The sequence below is a fragment of the Neofelis nebulosa genome, chromosome 3, assembly GCF_028018385.1.
Source record: "Neofelis nebulosa isolate mNeoNeb1 chromosome 3, mNeoNeb1.pri, whole genome shotgun sequence".
NCBI classification, from domain to species: Eukaryota; Metazoa; Chordata; class Mammalia; order Carnivora; family Felidae; genus Neofelis; species Neofelis nebulosa.
The window spans coordinates 40,509,018-40,535,864 of NC_080784.1; the positions used below are offsets into that span (position 1 = coordinate 40,509,018).

The window sequence follows — 26,847 nt, forward strand, 5'->3', positions numbered from 1 at the left end:
GATCATCTCTTTTCTGAAAAACAACCCAAGTGATCATATATCAGACCATGTTCTCATAGTCAGATTAACAGCTAAAACAAGGTAAATCAATGTTAATAATAAACAGGAGGAAATATAGTTTTTAGAATGTAAGGTTCAGTGCTCTAAGGTCTGGTGTGGGGCCATTCCTTTTTACTAGCTCTACTAGTTAATGTTAAACATTGTAAAAACAAAATTAATGAGAAATTAATTGTGATGTGAATAAGGGTCATTCATGGCTTTGAAAAGTAAAGGAAATATCACATTAATTAATTATAAACATTTAAAATCACATAAAATGTTAGACAAGAAATCCTCAAATGTCTAGTTTAAAGTAGATGAAATTGGAGACCACATATCCACAGTGGACAGATGAGGAGGAAGGTTGTTTGTGCAAAGATCATTAGATTGAGAGCTAGTCTTTCATGCTCCCTAATTTAGCATGAGCAAGAATTGCCTTCTTAGAAGAAAGGAAAAAAGGAAGGGGAGGGAGACAGAGAAAGAGAGAGGAGAAGAAGAAGAAGAAGAAGAAGAAGAAGAAGAAGAAGAAGAAGAAGAAAAGAAAAGAGAAGAAGGGAGGAGGGAAGGAAGGAAGGAAGAGAAGGAAGGGAAGGAAGGGAAAGAGGAAGGAAAAAGAGTCCTTATAGGAAGTACCACAGTGGTTTATTATAATTTATTAGTTGTCCAGTCACTCCACATCAGACAGCTGCAGAAATAAACCATCCCTGGACACAGGAGAATACATTCCTACACAACTGTGAGCTTCCTTGAGCATGCTCTTCATATTTCTAGAGAGTTCTGTATATTGGACTGTGTGGTAGATTGTTACACTAATAGTTCCCAGTATCCATACCACTGTGTAGCTCCTCCTATTTTAATTGGACTTGGCCCTGTGGCTTTCCTCAGCCAATAGGACATCAGCACATGTACTACAACATGCTGGGACTTGTCTTCTTGGAATGTTGCTGCTGCCATGTGAAGACTCCTTGAGAGTGAAAGGCCACGTACAGGGAGATGTCCAGCTGTTCCATACTGTCCCAGGTTTCCGCTGACCCACATAAGTGAGCCCAGGCAAGACCAGCAGAATAACCATCCAGCCACTCAAAAACCCTTAAGAAATATTAAAGTGTTATTGTTTAAAGGCACTCAGTTTTGTGGCATTTGTTATACAGTAAAAGAAAACTCATATGAGCTGGAAAGATCAAACCAGAGAACTAAACATTTCTAATTTAAAAAATGTTCCTAAAATCCTACTATGTGTTCAGCCTCACTAAGAACCCCAACTGCCCCACAAATTCTTACCATTTCCTTACCAACAAGCTATAAAAAAAAAGGAGGGAATGTAAGATAAATTTTATGATAATGTAAAGGAGGAAATTTTTTGCTTCACTTCTAGGTTTCTTGGATAGCCTAATAATTAAGCTGACATAAGATAGATTAACAGGAGAAAAGCAGATTTAATTTCATACTCACAAAAATATAATATTCAAAGAAGTGACCAGAGCAGGGAGCTTTTATATCTTTCAGAAACAATAAATTTGTAAAGAAGTGACAAGACCGAGAAGTTTGAGCTTGGGGTAGTAAATTAGGGAAGTAACAGGGTTTATTCATACAGCCTTCTCAACCCTGAATTCTCTCTTTACCTCCTGGTACAGGAAGAGTACCTTTCACATGGGAGATTTATTTTCTGCTTTCAGGAGTACAAAGGAGGGTAAGTGCCCTTTTTTCAGTGGCTGTTGCTTAAGTAACTTTAATTAAAAAAAATCAATATGCCAGAGGCACCTGGGTGGCTCAGTGGGTTAAGCCTCCGACTCTGGCTCAGGTTATGATCTCAAGGTTCATGAGTTCCAGCCCCACGTTGGGCTCTTCGCTGATAGATCAGACCCTGGACCCTGCTTCAGATCTGTGTCTCCCTCTCACTGCCCCTCCCCCCCAAGTAAATAAACATTTAAAAATTTTTTTAAAAAATCAGTATGCCAAAGTGATACATTTGGAGGCAGCCTGACCCATCAGCGAGCATCAGATTTTGCCATACACAAGATGTGGATCCTACCAGATTGATATACTCTGTCTTCTGAGCACTCGCAGCTTTGTCTCTGTGGCCTTTGTGGTATTTATACTTTCTACCCCTTTGTTAAAATTGTTAAGAGAGCACCTGGGTGGCTCATTCAGTTAAGCATCCGACTTGGGATCAGGTCATGACCTCATGGTCCATGGGTTCCAGCCTTATGTCGGGCTCTGTGCTGAGCCTGGAGACTGTTTCAGATTATGTGTCTCTTCTCTCTCTCTCTGCCCCTCCCCTGCATTCTCTCTCTCTCTCAAAATAAATAAGTGTTTAAAAATAAATAAAAATATTATGATAGTTTTTATTCATAGCATTTCTCCTTTTTAGATATTATGCTTATTGCCATCAGGGACTGTTTCTTTTTGTTACCTGCCTCCCCAGCAAAAAATGGGCATTTGCTACATGTTTGACAAACAAGAAAAAACAATCATTCATTTCCCTCTCGCTTTAGCAATGGAAAGTATACACCTGGATATTTTAAACATGTTAGGTGAGGAGGAAAAGAAGGAAAAGCAGGAAGAGAAGGAAGAGAAGGAGAGCCATATATGGCTTCTTTTCTTAACTCAAATATCCTAGAATTAGCTTTCTCAATTCTGTCTATATTTTCCTACTAACATAAAGTTTCATTACAAAAAATATATACTCTTAGGAAATATTGTGAGTTTAATAAAACAGAATTCCATTCTAACTACAATATCTGTTAAGTTGGATCAAGATGAAAATTAAAAAAACAAATATTTTCTCATAAGCATTTTCAACCTCACAACAGCTCTCTCAAGGGCATACTACGTTCTTTGCCTTGATTTGAATGCAGAAATCCATCTTTGTGTATTTGGTTCTTTATTAGGCATGAGGGAGATATAAAATGAACAAAATGCATAAGGTCCATCCAAAGGAATTTATAATCTAGTTGGACAACCAAGGACAATAAAACTATGGAATAACAATTTGAGATGGTACATTACTAAAATTGCAAGACCAATCATAATAATAATCCTTCTGGGTCAGAGTTCATGTATTTAAAAACAATAGTTACTTATATGTGTGTCATTCACATCCTAGGGATAAAAGATGTGCATCATTGCATGCAATGAATGATAATTTGAAAAATATATAGAGGTATATATTTGAAAATGAATATAGGTATTTATTTTGAAAATAAACATAGAGGTATATGAATCTGTTGCAGGATAACAATATAATCCCCCTAAGAGTATCCCTTCCTTTCGTACAGAATAGTATCTCATCTCAGAGCATTCAAGTTACAGGAGCTGTTCAAGGGAATAAGAAAATTCCATAAAACATGTTGATAATTTCTTAGGCTACAAGGCTAAAATAAGCTTACCAAGACTATTCAGAGAGGTACTAATTCTTTCTGGGCAAGCCCAAATTTAGATTCATTCATTTATTCAACAAAAACGTTATTAAGTACCTACTCTATATCATGCACTGGGCTAGGCTCCAGGGATACGAAAATAAGAAGACCAAGTTCCAGCTTTTACTACACATGCAGGGGAAATGACAGTGCCAGAGACAGTAGGGCATAGGGGAAAGAGCCTTAGACTGGATGTTAAAGGTTCTGAATCTCAGCTCTGCTCCCTCCACTACCAGTTTACCATGTAGCAATACAGTTTACTGTACTTACTGTGTAAATTAGGCAAATCCTTGAAATGGACTGTAACTAAGTGTCTTCATTTGTCAATTAAGACCAAAGGTCTATCTCACCAAACATGTTGTAAGAACTGAATGAAATAATAATTTGAAAGTGCTCTGACGTATTAATCTGTACAAAGTTATGGTGCCATTATCACACAGAAGACTAAATTACCATTTCTAACTGTTAAGTGTCATCTGTCTAGTTGCATATGTTACTTCCTTGTAGTCTAACTAGGAAATATTGTTTTAAAAAAAAAACAGATGATTTGAGTCTTTTTTCCTGGGCATTTAACTAGACTTTTTATTCAACCAATTTAGGAGGGCTGCTCACCATGTAGCAAAACTAGCAATAACACTTATGCTTTCAGAAAAGGCAGTTCAAGATGGCAGCTTGGGAAAACCCTAAACTTACCTCCTTCCAAAGATAAAACAAATATGTAGCTACACTTACAACAATTCCCTCTTTATAAACCCTGAAAACTAGCTGAACAGATCTTCCACAATCAAGGATTAAAAGGCCATACCCAGATAGGTAAGAAAAGTAGAGACACAGTCTTTCTAAAAACCTCACTCCTCACACATGACCAACAACAGAAAGAGTTGGGAGGGATATCCCACCCACAGAGCTTCTCTCTGAAAAGCAAAAGGTGTGTGCCTCATATACATCACCCCAACCCTTGGGACCTAATCTGAGAGATATACTCCCAAATCATCTGGCTTCAAAACCCAAAAAATCTTACATCCAAGGAAAACATAGGGCTATAAGGAATGGAGATTCTGCTCTTAGAGGGCTCATGCACAGACTCCTTTGATCCAGGACCCAGCACAAAAGTAGCAGATTGAAAAACACCTAGATCATATGTGAGGGAGATTTATTTGCTAACATTAAGGCATCTGCTAAAGGGCCAAAAGCTGTTGGGACTGTCTCTGGGGACAAAGGCAGTAGCATATGTTATTTGGGGCACTCTTCTTCTACCTTCCAATGCCAACAAAGGCAGACAGCATCTTTATACTTTCCCTCTATCTTGCTGACACCAACCCCCTGTGTGACCTGGTGGGCAAGTGTCTTGCCCCTCCGTGGGTTGGTGCCCTGCTACTCCCTGATGCTCCTGTGGCTGCTGCCAGACTCAGCAGATCTGAAACCATCAGAGAGACAGTTTGAGAGACAATCAAGAGCTAAGGCAAGGTTAAAGATAAGGTTCATCTCCTACATAGAGCTACTCCTTCAAAACTGAAAGATTTAGCTGTTTCACTTAATACATAGGAACAAACTCAGAGAATCAGCAAAATGAGGAGACAGAGGACTATGTTCCAGATGAAAGAACAAGATAACACCCCGGTGGGGGGTGGGGGGGGGTGGTGGAAAGCAGAGCTTTAGAATGTGTTCAGGTTTAACTTGCTATCAACTTAAAATAGACCATTATATATCAATCAACATGATATACCACATTCATGAAATGAAGATTAAAAATCATATAATCATCTCAATAAATGCAGAAATAGCATTTGACAAAATTCAACATATACTTATAACAACTCTCAACAAAGTGAGTGTGGACAGAATATACCTCAACATAATAAAGGCCATATATGGGAAGCGTTCAGTTAACATCATACTCAACAGTGAAAAGCTAAAATCTTTTGTATAGAATCAAGAATAAGACAAGAATGTCCAAACTAGTCACTTTTATTCAATATAGTATTGGGAGTCCTAGCTGGAGCAATTAGGCAAAAAGAAAGAAAAAGAGGAAGAAAGAAAGAAAGAAAGAAAGAAAGAAAGAAAGAAAGAAAGAAAGAAAGAAAGGAAGGAAGGAAGGAAGGAAGGAAGGAAGGAAGGAAGGAAGGAAGGAAAGAAGGAAGGAAGGAAGGAAGGAAGGAAGGAAGAAAGAAAGAAAGAAAGAAAGAAAGAAAGAAAGAAAGAAAGAAAGAAAGAAAGAAAGAAAGAAAGAAAGAAAAGGTATCCAGATTGGGAAGGAAGAAATAAAATTCTCCCTATTTGTGTATATGATCTTATAAAAATCTATATAGAGAGAAAACTCTAAAGATTCCACCAAAAAACTTCTAGAACTAGTAAACAAATTCAGTAAATTTTCAGGATATAAAATCAATATACAGGCATACTTTGTTTTGTTGCACATCACAGATACTGTGTTTTTTACAAATTTAAGTTTTGTAGCAAGCCTACATTAAGCAAGTCTATCAGCATCATTTTTAAAACAGCATTTGCTCACTTCCTGTCTCTGTCACAGTTTGGTAATTCTTACCAATTTTTTTTATCATATTTATTATGGTGATCTGTGGTCAGTGATATTGATGTTACTATTGTAATTGTTTGGGGGCACCATGACCCACACCCATAAAAAACAGCAAATTTAGTCAATAAACATTGTGTGTGTGTTGACTTCTTCATCAATTGGCTGTTCTTCTGCCTCTCTCTCCTTGGGCATCACTATTCCCAGAGACACAACAATACTGAAATTAGGCCAATTAATAACTCTATAATGGCCTCTAAATGTTCAGGTGAAAGGAAGAATCAGTCAAGGTGGCAAATTCATTGTTGTCTTACTTTAAACTGTCACAGCCACCCCAACCTCCAGCAACCACCACCATGATCATCTAGCAGCCATCAACATGATGAAGGCAAGACCCTTTATCATCAAAAAGATTTCAACTCACTGAAAGTTCAAATGATAGTATATTTTAGCAATAAAGTGTTTTTAGTTAAGGTGTGCACATTGTTTTTTAGACATAAATTTATTGTAAGCTTAATAGACTATAGTACAGCATAAATAAAACTTTATATATGCACTGGAAAACCAAAAAAAATCATTTGGATTGAATTATTGTGATATTTACTTTATTGTGGTGGTTTGGAAATGAACCCACAAATATCTGTGAGGTATGCTTGTATAAAAACCTGTTGTGTTTGTATATACTAACAATGAACTATCAGAGAAATTAAGAAAACAATCCTGTTTACAACTGCATCAAAAAAAAATACCTAGAAATAAACTTTACCAAGCAAGTTAAAGACCTGTACACTGAAAACTATAAGACACTGAAGAAACTGAAGAAGCACAAATAAATAGAAAGATATTGTGTGCTCATAAATTGGAAGAATGAATATTGTTTAAAAATCAATATTATTAAAATATACATATTACCCAAAATAATGTATAGATTCAGTACAATTTCTAACAAAATTACAGTGTCATTTTTCACAGAAATAGAAAAAACAATCCTAAAATTTGTATGGAACCACAAAAGATTCAGAATAGCCAAGGCATCCTAAGAAAGAAGAACAAAGCAAGAAGCATTACACTCCTGGATTTCAAACTGTATTACAAAGTTATAGTCATCAAAACAACATGGTATTGGAATAAAAATAGACACAGAGATCAATGAAATAGAACAGAGAGTTCAGAAATAAACCCATATGTATATGGCCAATTAATTTATGACAAAGGAGGCAAGAATATACAATGGGGAAAGGAGAGTCTCTTCAATAAATGGTGTTGGGAAAACTGGACAGCCACATGCAAAAGGATGAAACTTGGCCACTGTCTTATACCATACATGAAAATTAACTCAAAATAGATTAAAAACCTGAATGCAAGACCAGAAACCACAAAACTCTGAGAAGAAAATAGGTAGTAAGCTCCTTGCCATCATTCTTGGCAATATATTTTTTTTTATCTGACTTCAACTCAATAGCAACAAAAGCAAAAATAAACAAATAGGACTACATCAAATTAAAAGGCTTCTGCACAGTGAAAGAAACCATCAACAAAATTAAAGAACAACTTATTGAAGTGAATAAGATATTTGCAAATCATATATCTGATAAAGGATTAATATCCAAAAAATACAAAGAACTCATACAATTCAATAACAATGACAAGAAAAACAATTCAACTAAAAAATGGGCAGAGGATCTGAATAGACATTCTCCCAAAGAAGGCATACAAATGGCCAACAGGCACATGAAGAGATGTTCAGCATCACTAATCATCAGAGAAATGCAAGTCAAAACCACAATTACCTCACACATGTCAGAATGGCTATTATCAAAAAGACAAGAAATAATGAGTATTGAGGACATGGAGAAAGGGGAACCCTCATATACCATCAGTGGGAATGTGAATTGGTGCAATCACAATGGAAAACAATATAGAGCTTCCTCCAAAAAAGTAGAAATAGAACTACCATATGATCCAGCAATTCCACTTCTGGATATTTATTCAAAGAAAATGAAAACACGCAAAAAGATATCTGCACTCCCATGTTCATTGCAGCATTATTTACAATAGCTATGGTATGGAAAGTATCTTATGTGTCCATTGATGGATGAATGGATAAAGAAATTGTGGCTAGTCTATCTATCTATCTATCTATCTATCTATCATCTATCTCTATCCATCCATCTATCCATCCATCCATCCACAGTGGAATACTACTCAGCCACAAAAAGGAATGAAATCTTGCCATTTGCAGCATTAATGGACCTTGAAGGTATTATGTTAAGCAAAATAAGTCAGACAGAGATAGATAAATTCCATATGATTTCACTTATATATGGAACTTATTAAAACAAAACTCATAGATACAGAGAACAGATTGGTGCTTGCCAGAGGGGAGGGGAGTTGGGGGTGAGTAAAATGGGTGAAGGAGTACAAGGGTCAAGGAGTACAAACTTCCAATTATAAAATAAAGTCATGGAGATGGAATATACAGTGTGACAACTAGTCAATAGTATTGTAGCACATATTTGAAAGTTGCTAAGAGTAATCTTGGAAGTTTTTATCACAAGAAAAATAATTGTGTAGCTTCATATAAGGATGTATAGCAACTAGACTTACTGTGATGATCACTTCAAAATGTATATTTCCTCCACTAAAGATTCTCAAAATCATGTCTGAATGCCATACACATTCTTCCTTCCTCTGTTGTTTGAACCACTCCTCTACAAGGAAGGAGAGTGGATTTGAGGCTCCGCAGGAAAGCACCAAAGGAAATCTTACTTAAGAAATCAACTAAGTTATGTATTCATTTTTTTAAATTCACCTTCACTTCCTTTATTCTTTTGCTGTTGATTCCTCTATTCCCTATTCCTTCTCATTTTTCCGTTTTTTTTTCCTTATGCTTCTTCCTTTAATCAGAACCTAACATTCAGAATTGATTTGTTGTTTCACCAATACCTACTTATTATACTTAAGAGGATCCTAGTCTCAGCTTTGTTTTCTCCAGAGGGGGGTTGAAAGTTTAATGTACCTGCAGGTCTTGTAATGTGAGCTCAGTGCTGTGAGCGGAGACTGGAGTGAATCCTGTACACAAACAGCTGGCCCTGAAGTAGTGCAGCCTCGAAGGCAGTTCCCATCTGCCTCTTCATCAAGGCACAAAGATGCTTTATGTTAGGAGAGAAACACAGGCAGTGGTTCCCTTCACTCTTTCCTGAATTCAGTTAGGTAAATGAGCTAGTTAATTTAACATAGTATAATAACTTTGTAAAGATTATGTGTCGGAAAAAATTTTTTAATTTCTAGATATGCCAATGACTAGCCCTTCAATTGTTAACCTTGTTTTTGCCTCATTTTTTAAAAAAAATTTTTTTTACATTTATTTATTTATTTTTGAGAGACAGAGAGAGACAGAGCACAAGCGGGGGATGGGCAGAGAGAGAAGGAGACACAGAATCCGAACCAGGCTCCAGGCTTCCGAGCTATCAGCACAGAGTCCGACACGGGGCTCAAACTCACAGACTCAGATCATGACCTAAGCCGAAGTCGGACGCTCAACCGAATGAGCCACCCAGGCGCCCCTCTTTTTTCTTTCTTCTTCTTCTTCTTTTTTTTTTTTTTGCTGCAGAATGGGGTCCAAATAATGGCTGGATTCCTTCTAGTCCTAAACATTATATGATTTATTGTCTTTTAATGAGAACATATAAAGATGTACAATTTAATCCCAATGAGGGTTGGCAAGTGTGGTTATATACATTCTATGTGGATACAAATTCCATAAGGGAAAGTCCTCTGTCTTTCATATTTCCCTATTTGTATAGATGATCTGTCATTTACTGGCCATAACCTTCCACTCTACTGGATGCTGTACAAACTTCCTTGTCATTAAAATACTAACATGCCAATAAAAACCAACTTTCTGTCTCAAACTAAACAATGGCACTTACCACTGAGGCCATAAGCTGGCTCTTATTTAAACATATCCTTAGAGGAAGAGGCAAAGTGTGTTACCTTACACAAGGACAGAATGAACTCCAATTTCCAGTTACACAAAAGTCTTCAGGCAAACAGTATAATAGAGGGAAATGGTTTGGTGGAGAGTGCAAGACTTGCTAGGGGGCAGAACTCCAGCTACTTCCAGGAAAGACCAGGACATGACTGAGGACATGTGGAACCCTTGGTGTGAGGGAGCAATCTTCGATCTACAGGGAGAAGTGCTTTCCTCAGCAAGATTGCCTAGAGGGAACACCCGGGTTTCATAACCAGAAAGCAGTGAAAGGAAGGAAAGGAGTGAAAGTTAGACATATTGAGGCTGCCACAACAAGCCACACAGTCACCTCTTGTATCGCATTTAAGTAGCAGGCTGGGTTTGGTGGAACATCCATTTCCAGACAACGTCGTGGGACTTTAAGACCAGAACCTAACAGATGAATATCTAGCTTCATGTTTGTTTTAGTAAAAGTCTAGGGGTTGCCATTACCACTCCTTCAAAATCCATAACCAATGAATTTTGTTTCCATATATTTTAGTGGTTCTCAACTTTGGCCACACATTAAGGTCGCCTGGGTTGCTTTAAAAAGCAATTTGATTCCATTTCAATCAAATAAGAACCCCTTGGCAGAGAGGACAAAGGGACAAATATTAAATCCCCGTAGGTTATTTTAATATGTGCTTGAGACTATTTCTGTGCTCACTGGCAGTGAACCCTTATAAAATTGAAATGAATTTGTGTACTTTTTGGAAAGAATGCAAGAAGAGAGAAGTTAGGAAATCAAAACCTGATTCTGAATTTGGTCCAAGGAAGAGATGAGACTTTGGTTTTGTTAGCATTAGGAGACCTACTCAGAACTGCCTAGGAAGGTCCAGGGAGTGCCACAATACTAGGGAAAGCTTTCTGCCCCTTTATCAGAGCTTTGACCTGTACAAAAGCACTGGTTAATACAGGCTATTCACAAGATGTCCCATATTACTTGGGGTAGAATTAGTCCAATTCCATTCACAAGCCGGGTCAGTGATTCCTCTGGGCCACCGGCTGCTTACCACTGCATCACAGAAATACAAGAAATGAAGAAATGTCTTATCAGCAACCCAGAGCATGGGTTTTGAGGATTGTTTCCTCAAACAATCTTGTTGAACTTGTTGTTCACAAAGAGAATTCAGGGGGAAACACTAAAATTAGAGTATTTCAAAGATGAATGTGAAGACCAATAATCTTCTTGATATTTTCAAAGAAAGATGAAAGAATAAAAGCTCACATAGAGTCATAAAGAAATGAAAAAAGTTCAAAACCAAACCTAACTGCTGGCCAACAGTTGAAATCATAGTATACCTTCAATCCCTTTTTTTTTTTTTTTTTTTGGTTGTTGTTGGGTTTTTTTGGTGAATGATGACTTAACAGAGATTTATTTTGAGATTTGCTCAATTTTGAGTAAAGTTGAAATGTTTTAGTCTTTTTCATTTACATCTACTTCACATTCACTATGGGATAAATATGACAAATATATAACTTCTTTAAAAATTAAAAATGTACTTCAGGTTTCTGATGTTGATGATAAAATATGGCAGGAAAAATATTATTGGTACTTATCCTATTTTTTTTTACGAAGAAAATATTTGAAAGGAACTTTTGCTTCTGTAGAACTTAAACACAAATTGACTTTTATTTAGGAAAAATGAAAAGTCCCCAAGGGGTGTCTTATGCTTTGTAGTGTCTGCTTGGTGTCTCTCCAGTTGTATAGCACCATGCGCGTGGCTGAACATGACAGCTCCGGGTAGCAGGCCTCTTAAACAACATTCTAAACGGAATGCCATTTAATGTCCACTAAAATGTAGGCTATTTGTTTCATGGTATCCATTACTACAAATGACACATTAAAAAATTAGCATTTCGTAAATAGATATTTAGCTTTTCTCTTAGAATACTGCCCCTAGATGGGCATTGGGGCCCTCCTGAACACACGTGCTGGTGGTGCATGTGGTACACGTCTCCGACTTGCCAGTGGCCAGCCAGCAGTAGATGCTCCACGCCTGTCCCTTGCTAAGGCCTGGTTGTTCAGATCTCCCATTCTGTCAGGAGTGTTGCATCCTGGATCATGGAATGGGGAAATGCTTTCTATTGAGAGCACTGGCCCAAAAGGAGGCTAAAAGTAATTGAAGGCCTCATGAGTAAGTAACAGAGCCACTTGATGTTTTTGAGAGCAATCTGAAACATTTTAATTGTCTGGTTTTGAAATTAAGGGGGAAAATATATTTTCTGTTTCAGATTATGCTAATTGAAAGAGAAAATACTGGGAGACAGGAGAGGGAAAACAAAAAAGGTGGTAGAGGATAAGGGAGACCAAGTGAGGAGGATGGAAAAAGAACTACAGAAATAAGAGGAAAAGGAAGATATTTACAAATACAGGAAAGAGGCACATGACAAGATGGATGGAAGGGAAACAAGGAGAGAAAAAAAGAGATACCAGGCTCCACATAGTGTGAATGACTATAGTATTTGTGTACAGTCCACATTCATTTGGAGTATCAACATCCACTCAAGTAGCATGCACTGAATACCTATTGTGTGCCTGAGTGTTGATGAAGACTGAAACTAGCATAGAATTAGTCCTTGCTATCAAGACATTTATGATTTCAAACAGACATAAAACATACACACAGCTACTGTACAAGGCACTGCTGCATCAAGGATGGCAGCAGGAGCCCTGGCTGTCTGCTCTCTGCCATACCCCAGGGTCACCACAGGGCCCGGCACTTAGTGAGTGTTCATTAACTGGTTCTTGTAACGTGTTGAATGCTAACTTGTAATGCAAATGCTGTAAACACAGAAGTAGGGATTGCTTCTGACACAGGGGAGGCTCGACAGGAAAGGATTCCTAAGAATTGATGCCTGAAGAAGAGGTAGGATTTTTAGAAGTCAAGTTATAAGGCAACACATTTTCAACTAAGGCCATACTGTGAAGCTGCAGAGCCTGTGTAGGTTTAAGAGCCTGGAAAATGTCAGATTATCTGGAAGCAGGGTTTGTATTAGGAAGATAATAAAGCTGAGGAAGATTACTTCTAGATTGTCCTGGTCCTTGAAAGTTGACAAGAGGTTTAGGCTTATTTTTAGACAAGAAGGAGGAGTAGGCATCAAAGAATTTTTAGCAACCAAAAATGAAGAATTAGAGTTAATGTTTTAAAGAGATAAATTGACGATTGCATTCAGAAATGTCTGACCTGGAGAGCCTGAAGCAGGGTTTCTGGTAGCATGATCTGTAACCCCATCTCTAATCCAATCACTTAGAGTGCTTACTCAAAATGCAGATGCCTGTGCCTCACGGACATTATATTCCCTAGCTCTGGGGTGAGGTCCTGGATCTGTATTTAAATAAGTTACCCAGTACATGAAAGTTTCTGTATACAAAACCTAGCTAAAACTGGCTTAGAAACAAGACCAATGAGGAAGTATATTAGTTATCCATTGCCATGTAACAAATTTCCTCAAACTTAGTAGCTTAATACAACACAAATTTACTACCTCAATGTTGTAAGTCAGGAACTAGAGAGTGGCTTAATTAGGTGGTTTCATGAATTTGCACTGAAGCTACAGGCCAATGCTGTAGTCATTGGAAGGCTTCGCTAGGTCTGAAGGATCCACTTCGCATTCATTTTGTGGCTGTTGCAGGAGTCCGCAGTTCCTCTCAATGTGGGCCTCTCCACAGGTTTGCTTATGATGTAGTTGGCTTCCTTCAGAATGAATGATCAGACAGAGAGACACACACAAACCAAGACAAGCTATAAGGTCTTTATTTTTTAATTATTTTATTTTTATTTTTTTATTTCAACTTTTATTTTTAAATGTTAAACCTACTATAGGCTGATCAAGAAAGATCAAATATGACTTCCTTAAACATGCAGTATTTGAAACTGGAAAATTTTGGCTTATAACTAATATTTTTTAAGTTGCAAGAGCATTTCATGAAGATGTTGCCCATTTCAAATATCAAATAAGATCTTCTCTCTCATTCATTTTAAGACCAGCAAAGACCATTTTAGTTCCAGCTATATATTTCTTTGGTTTCTCCAAATATTCCATCAGTTCCTTCTCCCCCAGATAACGCCTTTGTTTTTATTAGCATCGGAATAAGAAAATCCTGGTGCTTATCCTATTTTTCATTCAAAAAGACCTTAGAGATTTGGACCTGTTTTGTGTTTCCCACTTTTTTCCACCATCTAGCACCGAGCACATTTTTTTTTTTTAAATCTAAATTCAAGTTGGTAAACATACAGTGTAGTCTTGGTTTCAGGAGTAGAACCCAGCACATTTTTGAATAAAGAACTTCTTGCCTGCTTCAGCATCTCTCATTTTGTTCACAGGGTCAGCAACTCTGCCCACTGCTGTCTCCCTGAAGAACACTTAGCAGTCACCCAGGCCGCTGCTGGGCCAGAACATGCACTACAATTTTGAAGCTGGTGGTCCCACAGTAGTGCCTCAAAGACCTGCACTGGAAGCCCAGCCTGACAAGCACTTACAAGGTCTTTTATGACCTAATCTTAGAAGTGACACACTAGAAGGTGGGGATGGATCACTGAGGCTAACTTGGAGTCCAGGTACTGCAGAAGACAAAATCCACAGTCTGTGTGAAGTTGTAACTTGAAATTATAGTATGTGATGTGAAATAATGTAAGTTAATGTGTTTGAACACTCATCACACCCAGGAACTATTCTAAGCACTTTACATGTATTATCTCATTTAGCCCTCTCAACAACTTCATGAGGTAGTAGGCATTGTTATCATCCAGAGGGGAAAACTGAAGTACAGAGAGGTTAATAATGAAGTGGGAGCACTGTTACAAAGACTTGTCAGGACATGAAAAGAATTTGCGTGTGGGGGAAGGTAATTGGCTGCTACCAGTGTTCTATGGAAATTTTGCTGGCTGATGAACCACCTTTATAGTTCTTCAACTGCTCAGTCCATGAAGTGTTAGGATTCATTTTCAACTGGACACAGCAGCTACCCAGGGGCAAATGACAATCCAGCGAAATGCACCCACAGGCCATTCATTTAATAAGCAGTGGGAACCAAACCTAAACCGGAAATTCTCCCCTGTTCAGATCCCTAGAATGGTTCCTAAATAGTTAGGTCTCAAGGACTACCTCTGCCCCAAGGCTCTTTCTAACTTGTAGGCTGGAGAGGTTACAAATAAGAAAGGTTCAGTTTTGAAGGAAGCAATCAGACCTCTGAATTTATCAGGTAGGCTATGGAGAGGACTACTGAATGCTCAGTTTATCACATTTCTCCCCAACATGTGCCATCTGGAGTTCCCCAAAGCAGGCTGTTCTTCTGCCCACATTCTGAATGTTCCCCCACAATGATAAACGCCCTCCAACATTTGTACTCTGCTTCTGCCCAGCTTTCCTGTACTGGGCTCCTCCCTTCATGCACCACCCCAACCTGTTCTTGCTGCAATTCACAAGTTTCCTTTACCTTCTTTCCTATTCTACAGATTCTTTCATTTTTTAACTCCGTCTTTCATTTTTTTAACTTCAGTCTCCATCTTTCTAGCCTTTTGCCTCCTCCATCCTGTCCCACAAAGCCACACCTGAATTGACAAAGTCCTGAACTCTGATAAATTACTTAGTATCAACAAAAGAAAAAAAAAAAAAAAGTAAGCTCCAGAGACTCTTGAGCAAAACCCGAGAGGTGATTGGACTTGGCCTGCCAGGACTCAGTGTAACTGAGAAGTGTCTGCCCGCCTCCGCAGGCTCCACCTTGAAGGAAACCTTGAGCTCTGGAGTGGAGAAAGGGCCTGGCCGGCTGATATTAATAAGTTCTACGGGTCCTGAGATGGCGCGACAGGCCTTCACAGACCGCAGGTGGAGGGCGGTGGCCTTGCCGCCCCGGACCCCCGGCAGCTCGGGGCAGTGTGCGGTCAGGAGAGAGGGGCCCGGGATGCAGCAGGCCACACGGCCTCGCCGACGTCTGGCCCTGGAGCGTCTCCAGGTGGTAGGGTGGGGCCGTGAGCGCCCAGTCAGTCACTCCGGCATGTGGGTCGCGGGTGGGGCGGCGCGGGCGGGCCGGGGCTGAGGGACACTGTTTGCCAACATCTCGGCCAGAGTGTTTGTCCAGCCAGCCTGTGCCGCTCTCAAGCACGGCTGCCTTGCTCTCCCTTCCCCGACAGCTTCTGGCGGCCCAACTGGACGTGGCGTTGCTCGGGTCAATCTGCTAGAGGAGCGCAGAGCCCTGCACGGGTAAGTGCCTGGGGTGGGGAAGGGAGGCCAGGAGGCGGAGGCCGAGAAGACTGTACGTGTTGTGGGGCCGGCGGACTCGAGGAGGAGCGTGGAAGGCGCAGGGATGAGGCGGGCTGGGGGAGGCCCGGGGCGACGCCTGGGCCGGGGCCTGCACTCGCCCCTCCCCGGGCCCTCCTCCGCCACTGCCGGGCGGGGGGCGGGTGTCCGGTGTCGGGTGTCCGGTGTCTGGAGCTGCGGGCGGGTGAGAGGCCGGGGCTTGTGGCCGTGGTACGGGGAGCCCCGAGGGAGAAGGCTTCGGCGCACTCGGGAGGTCTGGGGGCAGTTATGGGGCTCAGGGCTGGCCTCCGGGTCCCTGAGGGGTGTGTGCACGCGCGTCACTGAGCCGGGGCGGGCCCGAGGTGGACGCGTGGGAGAGTCGGGATAGCTTGGAGCTTCTGGACTGTAGCAGAGCGGCCCCGGCGCCACGCGTGTCTCCCGTCTGTCGCGTCCTCGGCGGCTCCTGCGCGCCTGCGTCCACCCGCCCGCGACGGGCGCCCCCGCCTGTGGCCCCGCAGCGACTGCACCCGCGGACGAGCGCTCGCGCACACGTGGGGTAGGGCCGTGCGGACCTCCTTCGCCCCAGACCTTATGGGAGAGTCCCGCGAACCGGTTTCCCAGCGCGCCGGCACCCAGGGCTGCCCTCCCTGTAGGGTTCGGGCGCCGCGGGCGGGGCCGGCTTCAGGGCCGAGCGTCGCCGCCCGCTGCTGGAAGGCAGACCCCGACCGTGGCCCCAGACAACCCGGAGATGACCTTCTTCAGCCAAGTGGACACTCCTGCCCACTCCTGTTCTCGGGGTTCGCGCGGGCGCCTGGAGGGGTGGGCGTGGAGTCACTGGGAGAAGTCACTGTTTGTAGGTTTTGTCAGGTTGTCTCAGAGCTTCCCAAGGGTCGCAGGGAAGAAGGAAGCATGGCACCCCTCTCTAAGCTTAGTGTTCCTTACCTCCTGAAAGGTTTTTGTTTTTAATTTTTTTTAATATTTATTTTTGAGAGAGAAAGAGAAAGAGTGTGAGCGGGGGAGGCGCAGAGTGAGAGGGAGACCCAGAATCTGAAACAGGCTCCAGGCTCTGAGCTGTCAGCAAAGATCTGGATGTGGGGCTCGAGCTCACAAACCGTGAGATCATGATCTGAGCCCAACGTAGCCGCTTAACCGACTCAGCCACCCAGGCGCCCCTTGTTTTTGTTTTTAAAGTAAGCTCTACCCACCCACCCCTCACCGAAGTGGGGCCTCACCGAGGTGGGGCTGGAACTCAGGACGGGGAGATCAAAGGTCTCCACTAAGCCAGCCAGAATCCCCTATAAAGGACTTTTGATCGCCTGCTTAATAGAGACGACTTGGAGCTCTTAAAAAGTGAATAAATAAGTGGAAAGCATTTGTGGACATAGATTTGACACATGAATGGAATTTTCTAGATAAATCTGTATGTACAGTGATTTCAAATTCTGAAGCAAGGTATATATGTACAAAACAGCAAATTGCTGTCGCCTCTGGTAATTCATTTTATCCTCAAAAATTGCCCTTTTGTAGATAAACTTTATAAGGTAAAGTTGAATAAGATAACTGAAAGTCTGAAAACAGCTGGATGTTTTAGAAGAATTAGAATTCAAACTGTATTCTTAGCATTAAAGTTTTACGGTCCATATTACATTATTGTTATGATTTAGGCTTTATCTCGGGTTTCCCCCGACCCAAGGTCTCAGAGTCATTAAAAACACAATTTTTATTTTGTTGAACAGGGCTGTGGAAGATGTGAGTGTCAGGCCAAATCTGTGGTATCTTGGAAAATCCTATCACCCTTTAGAAATTTATTTTTGAAATAAATAGCAGATATGGGGTTGTCATTTCTCTTTTTAAAGAAAAGTGCTACACAAGAGAAAACAGTTAGCTTAGCTTTCCTTTTTATTGGAGCTTGAATAGCTGGAAGTTTGCTGCACCCAGTTTGTTAGATGGGGAAAGTCATTTGAAGTTTGAATCAATGTCAGGGGTTGTCCTGTCAGGGAGTGAAAGTGGGAAAAACCCTGGTTAGTTAGTTTCCTCGTTTCTATTTCCTCTACTCTGTCTCTACTTGTCTCTGTAACGTCACCTAGACTATATGACATAGTCCTCAAATTACAAAGATGTATAGTACAGACCCTCATTTCATGGATGAGAAAACTGAGTAGCTGACATCTGCAAGTCACGCAGCTCTTGAAAAGCCCACACTGGAGTCCTTGCTGGATGTTCTGTAAGCACTCTGTGCAATGTGAATTTTCCATCTGAAAGCACAGAGGAGGAAGGAGTTAATCCACACTGGTGGGAATCAACAGCCTTAGAATGGCATGCATATTATTTCAGCTGCCTGACCTCAAGATAGCTGTTAGCTGGGTCCCAAGTATTCTCTGAGGACACAGGGAGGCCAGTGTCTTTCCGTCAAGATCCAGTAGTTAACTTTAATGCTAAAAATCCACATTTGCCGGAAAAGGCAAAACAAACCAAAACTAAAACAGAAAGAGCTTGAGTATCTAATCACAGAGGTACAGTGGAACTTTTCATACCTGTGAGAGGCTGTACCATTTGTGCTACTCCTAGTGATTGTGAGAGGGGAAACTGAGAACACTAAGCACCTGGTGAATAAAGTAGGCAAACAACATCCACACTTGGGCCACCATGACAGTTCCCTGCTGCCCTTCTTTGGGGGTTGAGGGGGGGTGGGGGAGGTCTTTTCAATACCTGGCCTCCCCACAGCTTAGCTACAATTACCTGGATGAGGCTTTTGCCCCTCAGAAGCAATGTGTCATGCACCTTCAAGTCAGCATTTATGTTGCTGCAAGAATTTGCTGGTCTTCATTCTGAAATTTCACATGTGGTACCATATCCTGATGATGTGCTGATTCTGGGCTTACAAAAAAACTCTACTGTGCTAGTGGAGCACAGTAGAGCTGACTTCGAGCCAGACTGCCCAGCTCTTCCACTTTCCATCTTCTTCATCTGTGAAATAGGGATAGGGAGAAACTGAACTCCAAGGGTAATTGTGAAAATTATGTAAGTTAATGTATGTAAGGTGCTTAAGGTGGTGGCTGGCATAGTGTGGGTGAGCTCTTATTATCAGGGGTACTCTGGGATGGGGAGAGAGGAACAATGTGAATTTGGCACTTTCAGGGTTTTGGTTTTTTGGCTTTACCCACATCATTACTGTTGCTAAGATTCACCCCATTCCAAATAGGAAACAGAACTGAAACCTCAGGCTTCACTGGGTTCCTCCTTTTCTACATGTTTTATTGCTGTGAAAGTCAGTCACTGGAATCATGGAATGTGCCAACATAAGGATATTTACTGGAACATCAAGGAGTCATTCACTTTGGTTTTTTACCACTTCATCTCAGAGCACTGGAGTCAAGTGTGCTGAGAAACCAAATTTCTTCCTGTGGTTCCTAGGAAGACAGAGCTCAGCCTCTGGCAACCTTTCTTTTAGTGTGGATTTAGTTGGCTCGGCCCCTCAAGAAGCTGTTGGGACCCAAAAGTCAGAAAAGCATCACAGGACATCAGTTCTGTGGCTCTTCTGGCCTTTGAGGGTCATCTCAAAGCAAAATACAAAGGTAGGAAGGGAGCCTGGGAGGGACATGTCTGCCTGATTTAGAGTCAAACATTGCTTTTAATTCTTTTCAAAAATTTTCATATTGTGTTCCATTTGAGTTCCAGTAGTTGAATGCTGCAGGAAGTTATAGGATGCAGTTAGCAAGAATAGTTAGAGGCTCAAAAAAGGTTCCTGCTGCACAATGAATAGAGATGAATTTAACTATGTGCTGTGTATGCAGACATTCAGGGGTACCCCGACTGTTGAGCACTCTTGTGTCAAAAGACTGGTGTAAATGAAAGAGCAGCTTTGCAAGGAAGAGGAAGACGAGGGGAAGCGGAAGCCAGGGAGCATTACAGTCTGGCTTTGTGAGTGTCAAAATGAAGGAACTAGGTAAGAGGAGCCATGGTTTAAGTAAGTAAGGGATGGTTTAAGAGTGTTTGAACTTAGTTTGGAGAATCAAGGTATTTGAGAGGCATGGCTAGATGGTGAGATTATTGAGGCATTGTGAGCACCAAATTACTAGACAACTTTTTAAACATAGGTGATCCTGAAAAGTCTCAGTAAGTAAGCTTTTTTGTGTATGCTATTATATTGAAGATGAAGTAAAAAAAAATCATCTAGGGTACCTGGTTGTGTCAGTCTGTACAGTGTGCAACTAACTTTTGATCTCGGGGTCATGAGTTCGAGCCCCACGTTGGGTGTGGAGCTTACTTAAAATTTAAAAAAATAATAAAAAATCAACCAAACAGGAACGCATAAATTAGATGAAACGTCAGTGAAATTGCGCCCCCTCCCCCAATAGAAAGCCACTTGTGAGTGCACCAGTCCCTGGCTTCTTGTTAAAGGAGCCCTCTAATAAAGTCTTTTGTAAACAGGGATCCTTTGTAAGGAACCTAGTTATGTCTCTGTTCTCCCAGTTTTTCTGGTCTGTAAATGTAAATTTTATTAAATTAGATATATAGAACAGGTACACCTAAATAAAACCTGGTGACCTTCCAGAATGTACATGAATGTTTTCTCCTGTACATACAGAGTTTTTTATGGTTCTAGGAGGTTGTCTGGAAATTGCCTTGTCCTGTGAAGATGAAAGCACGTAATTTTGTTTATTTAGTGCTACTTTTAAGGGGAAATGGGAAAACTGCATTGTGCTCTAATTTATATTTCTTCTTTTTCCTTCCTTCAGCGTGGCCCTGTTTTGGTTTGGTTTGGGGTGGGTAATTCTGTGAAATCTCAAAAACAGTATTTTCTTTTGAAATAAGTTGTTTGGAGAGAACCTTTTAATTTCTTCCTGTGCCTTTTTTTCTTTTATTCTTTTCTCAGCCATACAGTTGGTGGTTAGGCTCTGAGGTAATAATATGTTTGCTTCGTTGGGAGAAGGCCAAATCTCTGTTAATTTTTTTGTTTCCCTGAGATTGGCCTGTAAAAAGTTAGGGTTTGTTTTGTTTTTTTGATAAAGTATCTTTGGAAATTACGGGATAGAGGTTACACAAACTCTCGACAAAGTGTGCCTCAGCTTTTCTTCTCCTTGCGTCTGAAATGAAAGGCGATACTGTATTTCCTCCAAGCTTAATTCATAAGCCTGCCCCTGCCTGGCATCTACAATTTTAATACTGCCTGCTTTTTGCTTGTTGCTCTTTACAGGTTCACAAACAGAATTTTGGACAGGATATTTGGTGCCAGGAACCAAGAGCCAGTCTGCTGAATTATTGTCCCTGTCGTTAGGATTGCTGCGAGTCTCTTTGAAGGTCTGTGAGTGCACCCAGTTGCCAGCCCAGGAGAGGCACACCTGGAAGCCATTTCCAAGAACTTTTGCCACAGGTGTAAAAGACTCCAGACCTGCAAAGATGCTGAAACAGATACTATCAGAGATGTACATAGATCCTGATCTGCTGGCAGAGCTCAGCGAAGAGCAGAAACAGATCCTGTTCTTCAAGATGAGGGAGGAACAGATCCGCCGATGGAAAGAAAGAGAAGCAGCAATGGAAAAAAAGGAGTCCTTGCCAGTGAAATCCAGACCAAAGAAAGGTAAACTTAGCTATGTCTCTTCTGTGAATGTGTTACTATAGTGGCTCTAGGCTTGTTTTAACATTTCACACTAGTTAGAAGCAAGCCAGGTACAAGTTCCAATTTGGTAGGTGGACCCTAAATGTTATTGAAAATATTATGGAGATAGTGCAGTTTATCAATTTGAAGTGTATACTTACATGCACATACCTCCACACACATAGCAATTACCATGAACTTGTGTAGCTATAAGCAGATCTCTTACTTGAAACCAGATTGACCATAAGCTGAAGGAAAAAGTCACCTGTGCAGTTTTGGTTTGGGGATATTAAGGAAGACTTCTCTCCCACTTAGTCACTAGTGCCTAGTATTCTACTGCCACACAAAGAGTCATTGTATCAGCATTTTTATAGTAATTATGTTTATATTTCTTATACTTTAAGAGATTTTTCTTTGAGTTATCTTTAAAAGACAAAACGTAAATACTGCTGTAGGGAAAAAGTCATACGACACATTTTTTTTTTTTTTTTTTTTAATTTTTTTTTTTTTTTTTTTTTCAACGTTTTTTATTTATTTTTGGGACAGAGAGAGACAAAGCATGAACGGGGCAGGGGCAGAGAGAGAGGGAGACACAGAATCGGAAACAGGCTCCAGGCTCCGAGCCATCAGCCCAGAGCCTGACGCGGGGCTCGAACTCACAGACCGCGAGATCGTGACCTGGCTGAAGTCGGACACTTAACCGACTGCGCCACCCAGGCGCCCCACGACACATTTTTTTTAAGTAATCTCTATGCGCAACATGGGGCTCAAACTCATGACCCTGACATCAGGAGTCACATGCTGTGCCAACTGAGCCAGCGAGGTGCCCCCATACTGCATATTTTTTAATGAGAGTTAATTTTTCAGATGTACTTCTTCCTGACCCAAGGAGTCCCTGGTAGCTTGAGAGAGCCTTTTGAGACCATGGGGCAGGAATTCTTTGCACCTTAAGACTTAAAGCACATACACACACAGACATAGAAAAGCACACATTAACCACTTCTGTTCTTCCTCCTCCCCCGACACAAATTCTGTCATGGATGAATACCTAAGCTGTTTTAAAAAACAGTTTTCAAGGTCGCTTACAGAGGCATTCAAGGCCAATTTCTCCTCGTTTTTCATTAAGCCAGGAAAAATAAAATTTGATAAATTTTCAGGGTTTCAAAGATTGAGAAAATGAATCACACTTGGGAGTTGGTATATACAGACTCAAAATGAAGTCAGTTTAGTGACCTTACCTTACACTGCCTTTAATGAAAACCTTTCCAATTAAGCCTTTATTTTTTTAAAAAAATTTTTTAATGTTTTTATTTTTTGAGAGAGAAAGAGACAGACAGACAGGCAGAACATGAGTGGGGGAGCAGCAGAGAGAGAGGGAGACACAGAATCCGAAGCAGGCTCCAGGCTCAGCTGTCCGCACAGGGCCTGACACAGGGCTGGAACTCACGAACCATGAGATCATGATCTAAGCTGAAGTCAGGTGCTTAGCCAACTGAGCCATCCAGGTGCCCCACAATTAAGCCTTTCTAATGATATCAAAGTAAATACGAGTATCTCATTTATTATCATTGGTATCAATAACAGCTGTTTATTAAATATCTATTTTGTCAGACACTATGCAGAGCACTTTTCCTTGCATTATGCCTCATTTTCACTAAACTTTTGCAAAGTTAATATTAATTGTCTGTTTTATGGATGGAGAAACTTAGAATCAGAGAGGTTAAGTAATATATGCAAAGTCATACCACCAGTAGGCACGCAGATTTATTAGATTTCACAGTGCTCTATACTACCCAAAATAGAATTTTTCCTTCAGTAAGTAACATGTCCTAATTGAAACATGACTTTCTTGTCTTTCTTTTTTTTTTTTTTTTTTTTAATTTTTTTTTTTTTTTCAATGTTTTTTATTTATTTTTTGGGACAGAGAGAGACAGAGCATGAACGGGGGAGGGGCAGAGAGAGAGGGAGACACAGAATGGGAAACAGGCTCCAGGCTCCGAGCCATCAGCCCAGAGCCTGACGCGGGGCTCGAACTCACGGACCGCGAGATCGTGACTTGGCTGAAGTCGGACGCTTAACCGACTGCGCCACCCAGGCGCCCCACTTTCTTGTCTTTCTTAACTGGCTTATGCATCTCTCTGCATCTTTAGCCAGAGTTTATCAGAGATAGCTGGACCTCTTTGGGCACCATGTATACTATGAACATAGCATATTGCTGTGGTGGGTGACCTTGGGACTAGTGAGTTCTTGCCCTAATGTCAGTGGCCCAGACTCTTTGTAAAACTTTGGGCCTCTCCTGTTTGCTGAAATGGTCTCCTTGTGATGACTGAAGACAATAATTTCAGTTTCTTTGCTTAAATTCTTCTTTTGCAGAGTTTGAATCTACCTCTTAGAAAATTTATATTATCTTATTAAATGGTCATTTAAAAAGTATATTAATATACACAATGAATATTCTATCAGTATTTCATGTCAAAAGTTTATTACTCCCTTAAATTTAACACTTGGAAAAATACATTTTGCACTAAATTAGTTTTCTCTTCTAACTGCAGAAAAAGAAAAGCTTTCCCGACTTCCCCCTAAAAGGCAGCACTTCTCTGTCTTTCATCTTGTTCTGTCTTTGAAGATAAAGCCACAGATAGTACAAAGCAGTGTCATTGCTGGTCCTCTGCTGACCTGCCAAGCCCCTGGCCATTGTTAGCTGAAACCTCACTGTGCACTTCAACTCCTATCAGGCCTGTGCTCCCGGCCTCCCCATTCCTGCCCCCGCATAGTTTGTACTGCACTGACTTTACTGCTGTTTTTTCTTAGCAGTTCTTAGCCAGGCTGCAGCTTTGGAAAGTGTCCTTTTCTTGGCCCTTTAAGTATATCTTATGCCCCTCCCCACCTCTTTCCTTTGCACCATTATAGTTCATCATTTGGCAGCTCTTTTGCTGTCATCTTGTCATTGTTTTCTCTTTACAGTCTACTGTGGTGAGTTTTCAAAGAGTATCACTGAAAATTTACATATTGTGTATACCAGGAACCTTTTAGAAATCTTATGGCTTGGGGTGCCTGGGTGGCTCAGTTGGTTAAGCTTCCAGCTCTTGATTTCAGCTCACGTCATGATCTCATTGTTGCGTGGGTTCAAGCCCTGCATTGTTCAAGCCCTGCACTGTTAGTGCAGAGCCTACTTGGGATTCTCTCTCTCCCCCTCTCTCTGTTCCTCCCCCACTCATGTCTCTCTCAAAATAAATAAACTTAAAAAAAAAGAAGTCTTATGGCTAATGTAGAGAGGGATGAAAAACAGAAATATGGATTTAACGTAGTAATAGATCAGAAAATCATTTCAAACTGTAATGGGAAAATGTGATTCTTAGGAAAAGAATTATGTATCTCCTCTGCCTTTTGGGGGCAAATAACTAGAGGTCTAAGGCTGTGTTGTCCAGTATGATAGCCACAGGCACATGTGGCTGTTGAGCACATGAAATGAGATTAGTCTGGACTGAGATGTGTAAGAAATGTAAATTACCAGATTTCACAGACTTGATAGGAAGAAAGTAATGTAAAACACCACATTAAAAATTTTATATTCACTATATATTGACATGATAATATCTTGGATAACATGGGTAAAATAAAATACATTAAGATTAATTTCGTCTGTTTCTTTTGATCTTGTAATGGGGCTACTAGTAAATGTATGGCTACAGATGTAGCTCACATTTGGACAGCACTGCCCTAGACCATAAAAGTAGCACCACTGAGCTGATGGAGTATCAGATCCTGAGCTGGGTGCTTAAATATATTATCTTATTAAATGATCACAGCCAAGCCTGAAGCTGAATTACTGTTCACATTTTACAGGTGAGGAAAGTGAGACTGGGTTATTAACTAGCTTGCCCAGGACAACAGCGAGTTAAATGATAGACCTGGGCTTGACCTGAGTCTGACTCTCCGAAAGTGGGTGCTCCTAACAAATATGCCACATGTTGAGCTTACTTTTGTCTGTAGGTGCCTTGCACACTTCGAAAACGTATGCTTGCATCAGGGCCCTGCCTTTGTTGTGTGTGATTTCTTTCTGGTAACACAGACACAAGAGGCCTTCACTCAGTAGAGGGTTGCCCAGCAGTTATCTTATTGGGTCTCCAAGCAGACAGAAGCCTAAGAGGTAGGCTGGGCTGGTGGTTGCTGTGTGTGGTACAGGAGGGGCTATGTGTGCCCTTGAAACAGACATGGATTCATGAGACTTTATTTGCTGCATCTCATTGCTACCAGGGGAACAAATTCCCACATGCAAAGCCTTCCCTTTTCCAGGAATGACTGTAAACCACCTGTTTGTGCCACCTTCAGGGGCACTTCATCCCCTTCCTTCACTCTGGAACTCATTTGGTGACCTCCACTGATGGATTCAGTTCTGATCTCAGTTGATTCCTCAGCCTTACCTGACTCTTGAGTTGCCACTCTGAGTCTCTCACTTGATGTCATGGGTTTCTTGCCCTCTCCATAATGGCCTCTTTTTTGCCTCTGCCTGACCCCTGAATAGCTGTACTCCCCTGAGGGTACCCCACTCTGTACTGGTGGTTTTGTAACCTTGAGGTGGGGTTGGGAGGATCACAGACAGACAACATTTTGTGCGTAGTTTCACAATGCTCACTTACTCCCTAAATCTCATTCACAGTCTCAGGGTTCACAGATTCTAGGTTAAGGTCTCTGTATTATCTCCCTGGGGCACTGCCTCTACCTTTCATGGTTAAACATCACCTATATGCCAGGGACACTCAGACCTATACTGCCAAGCCAGGCCTCTCACCTGCTTCTGTCCCCCCTACTTTCCTGGGCATAGTTCAAGCACCATGCAGTTTCTCCAGCTTCTTTTCTGTCCTTTTGTCTCTAAAATAAACATAAAAATTTATTAAAGTTTTAAAGATGAACTTTAGTGTTAGTAATTATAGGATTATTAACCCAGTTTGACAAGTCTAGCATACAATGGGGAAAGCAATGGTCGTGAGCGATTTCAGGAAGT

At 41.0% G+C, this 26,847-nt stretch overlaps 1 protein-coding gene and 1 long non-coding RNA gene across 6 annotated transcripts in view; one reads left to right on the plus strand and one right to left on the minus strand.

Annotated features, from left to right (window-relative positions):
- Positions 1-676: 676 nt before the first annotated feature.
- LOC131506080 (uncharacterized) lies at positions 677-14,430 on the minus strand. Its single transcript, XR_009258721.1, has 2 exons — positions 14,243-14,430; positions 677-1,128 (listed from the first exon to the last, which is right to left on the minus strand). It is a non-coding gene; the product is annotated as an uncharacterized LOC131506080 (long non-coding RNA).
- Positions 14,431-16,094: 1,664 nt separating this feature from the next.
- The window catches only part of SH2D4A (SH2 domain containing 4A), a 59,371-nt gene continuing 48,618 nt past the window's right edge, over positions 16,095-26,847 (plus strand). The window contains exons 1-2 of one of the 5 annotated variants that reach the window (XM_058720455.1): positions 16,095-16,207; positions 21,441-21,824. In XM_058720455.1, the coding sequence (XP_058576438.1) occupies positions 21,644-21,824 (181 nt within the window). In that variant the 5' untranslated portion in view covers positions 16,095-16,207; positions 21,441-21,643. Of the gene's footprint in view, positions 16,208-16,404; positions 16,449-16,592; positions 16,800-16,824; positions 17,010-21,440; positions 21,825-26,847 lie in introns of those variants that run through there. The other 4 variants (XM_058720458.1, XM_058720456.1, XM_058720454.1 and 1 more) reach the window with 4 other exon arrangements.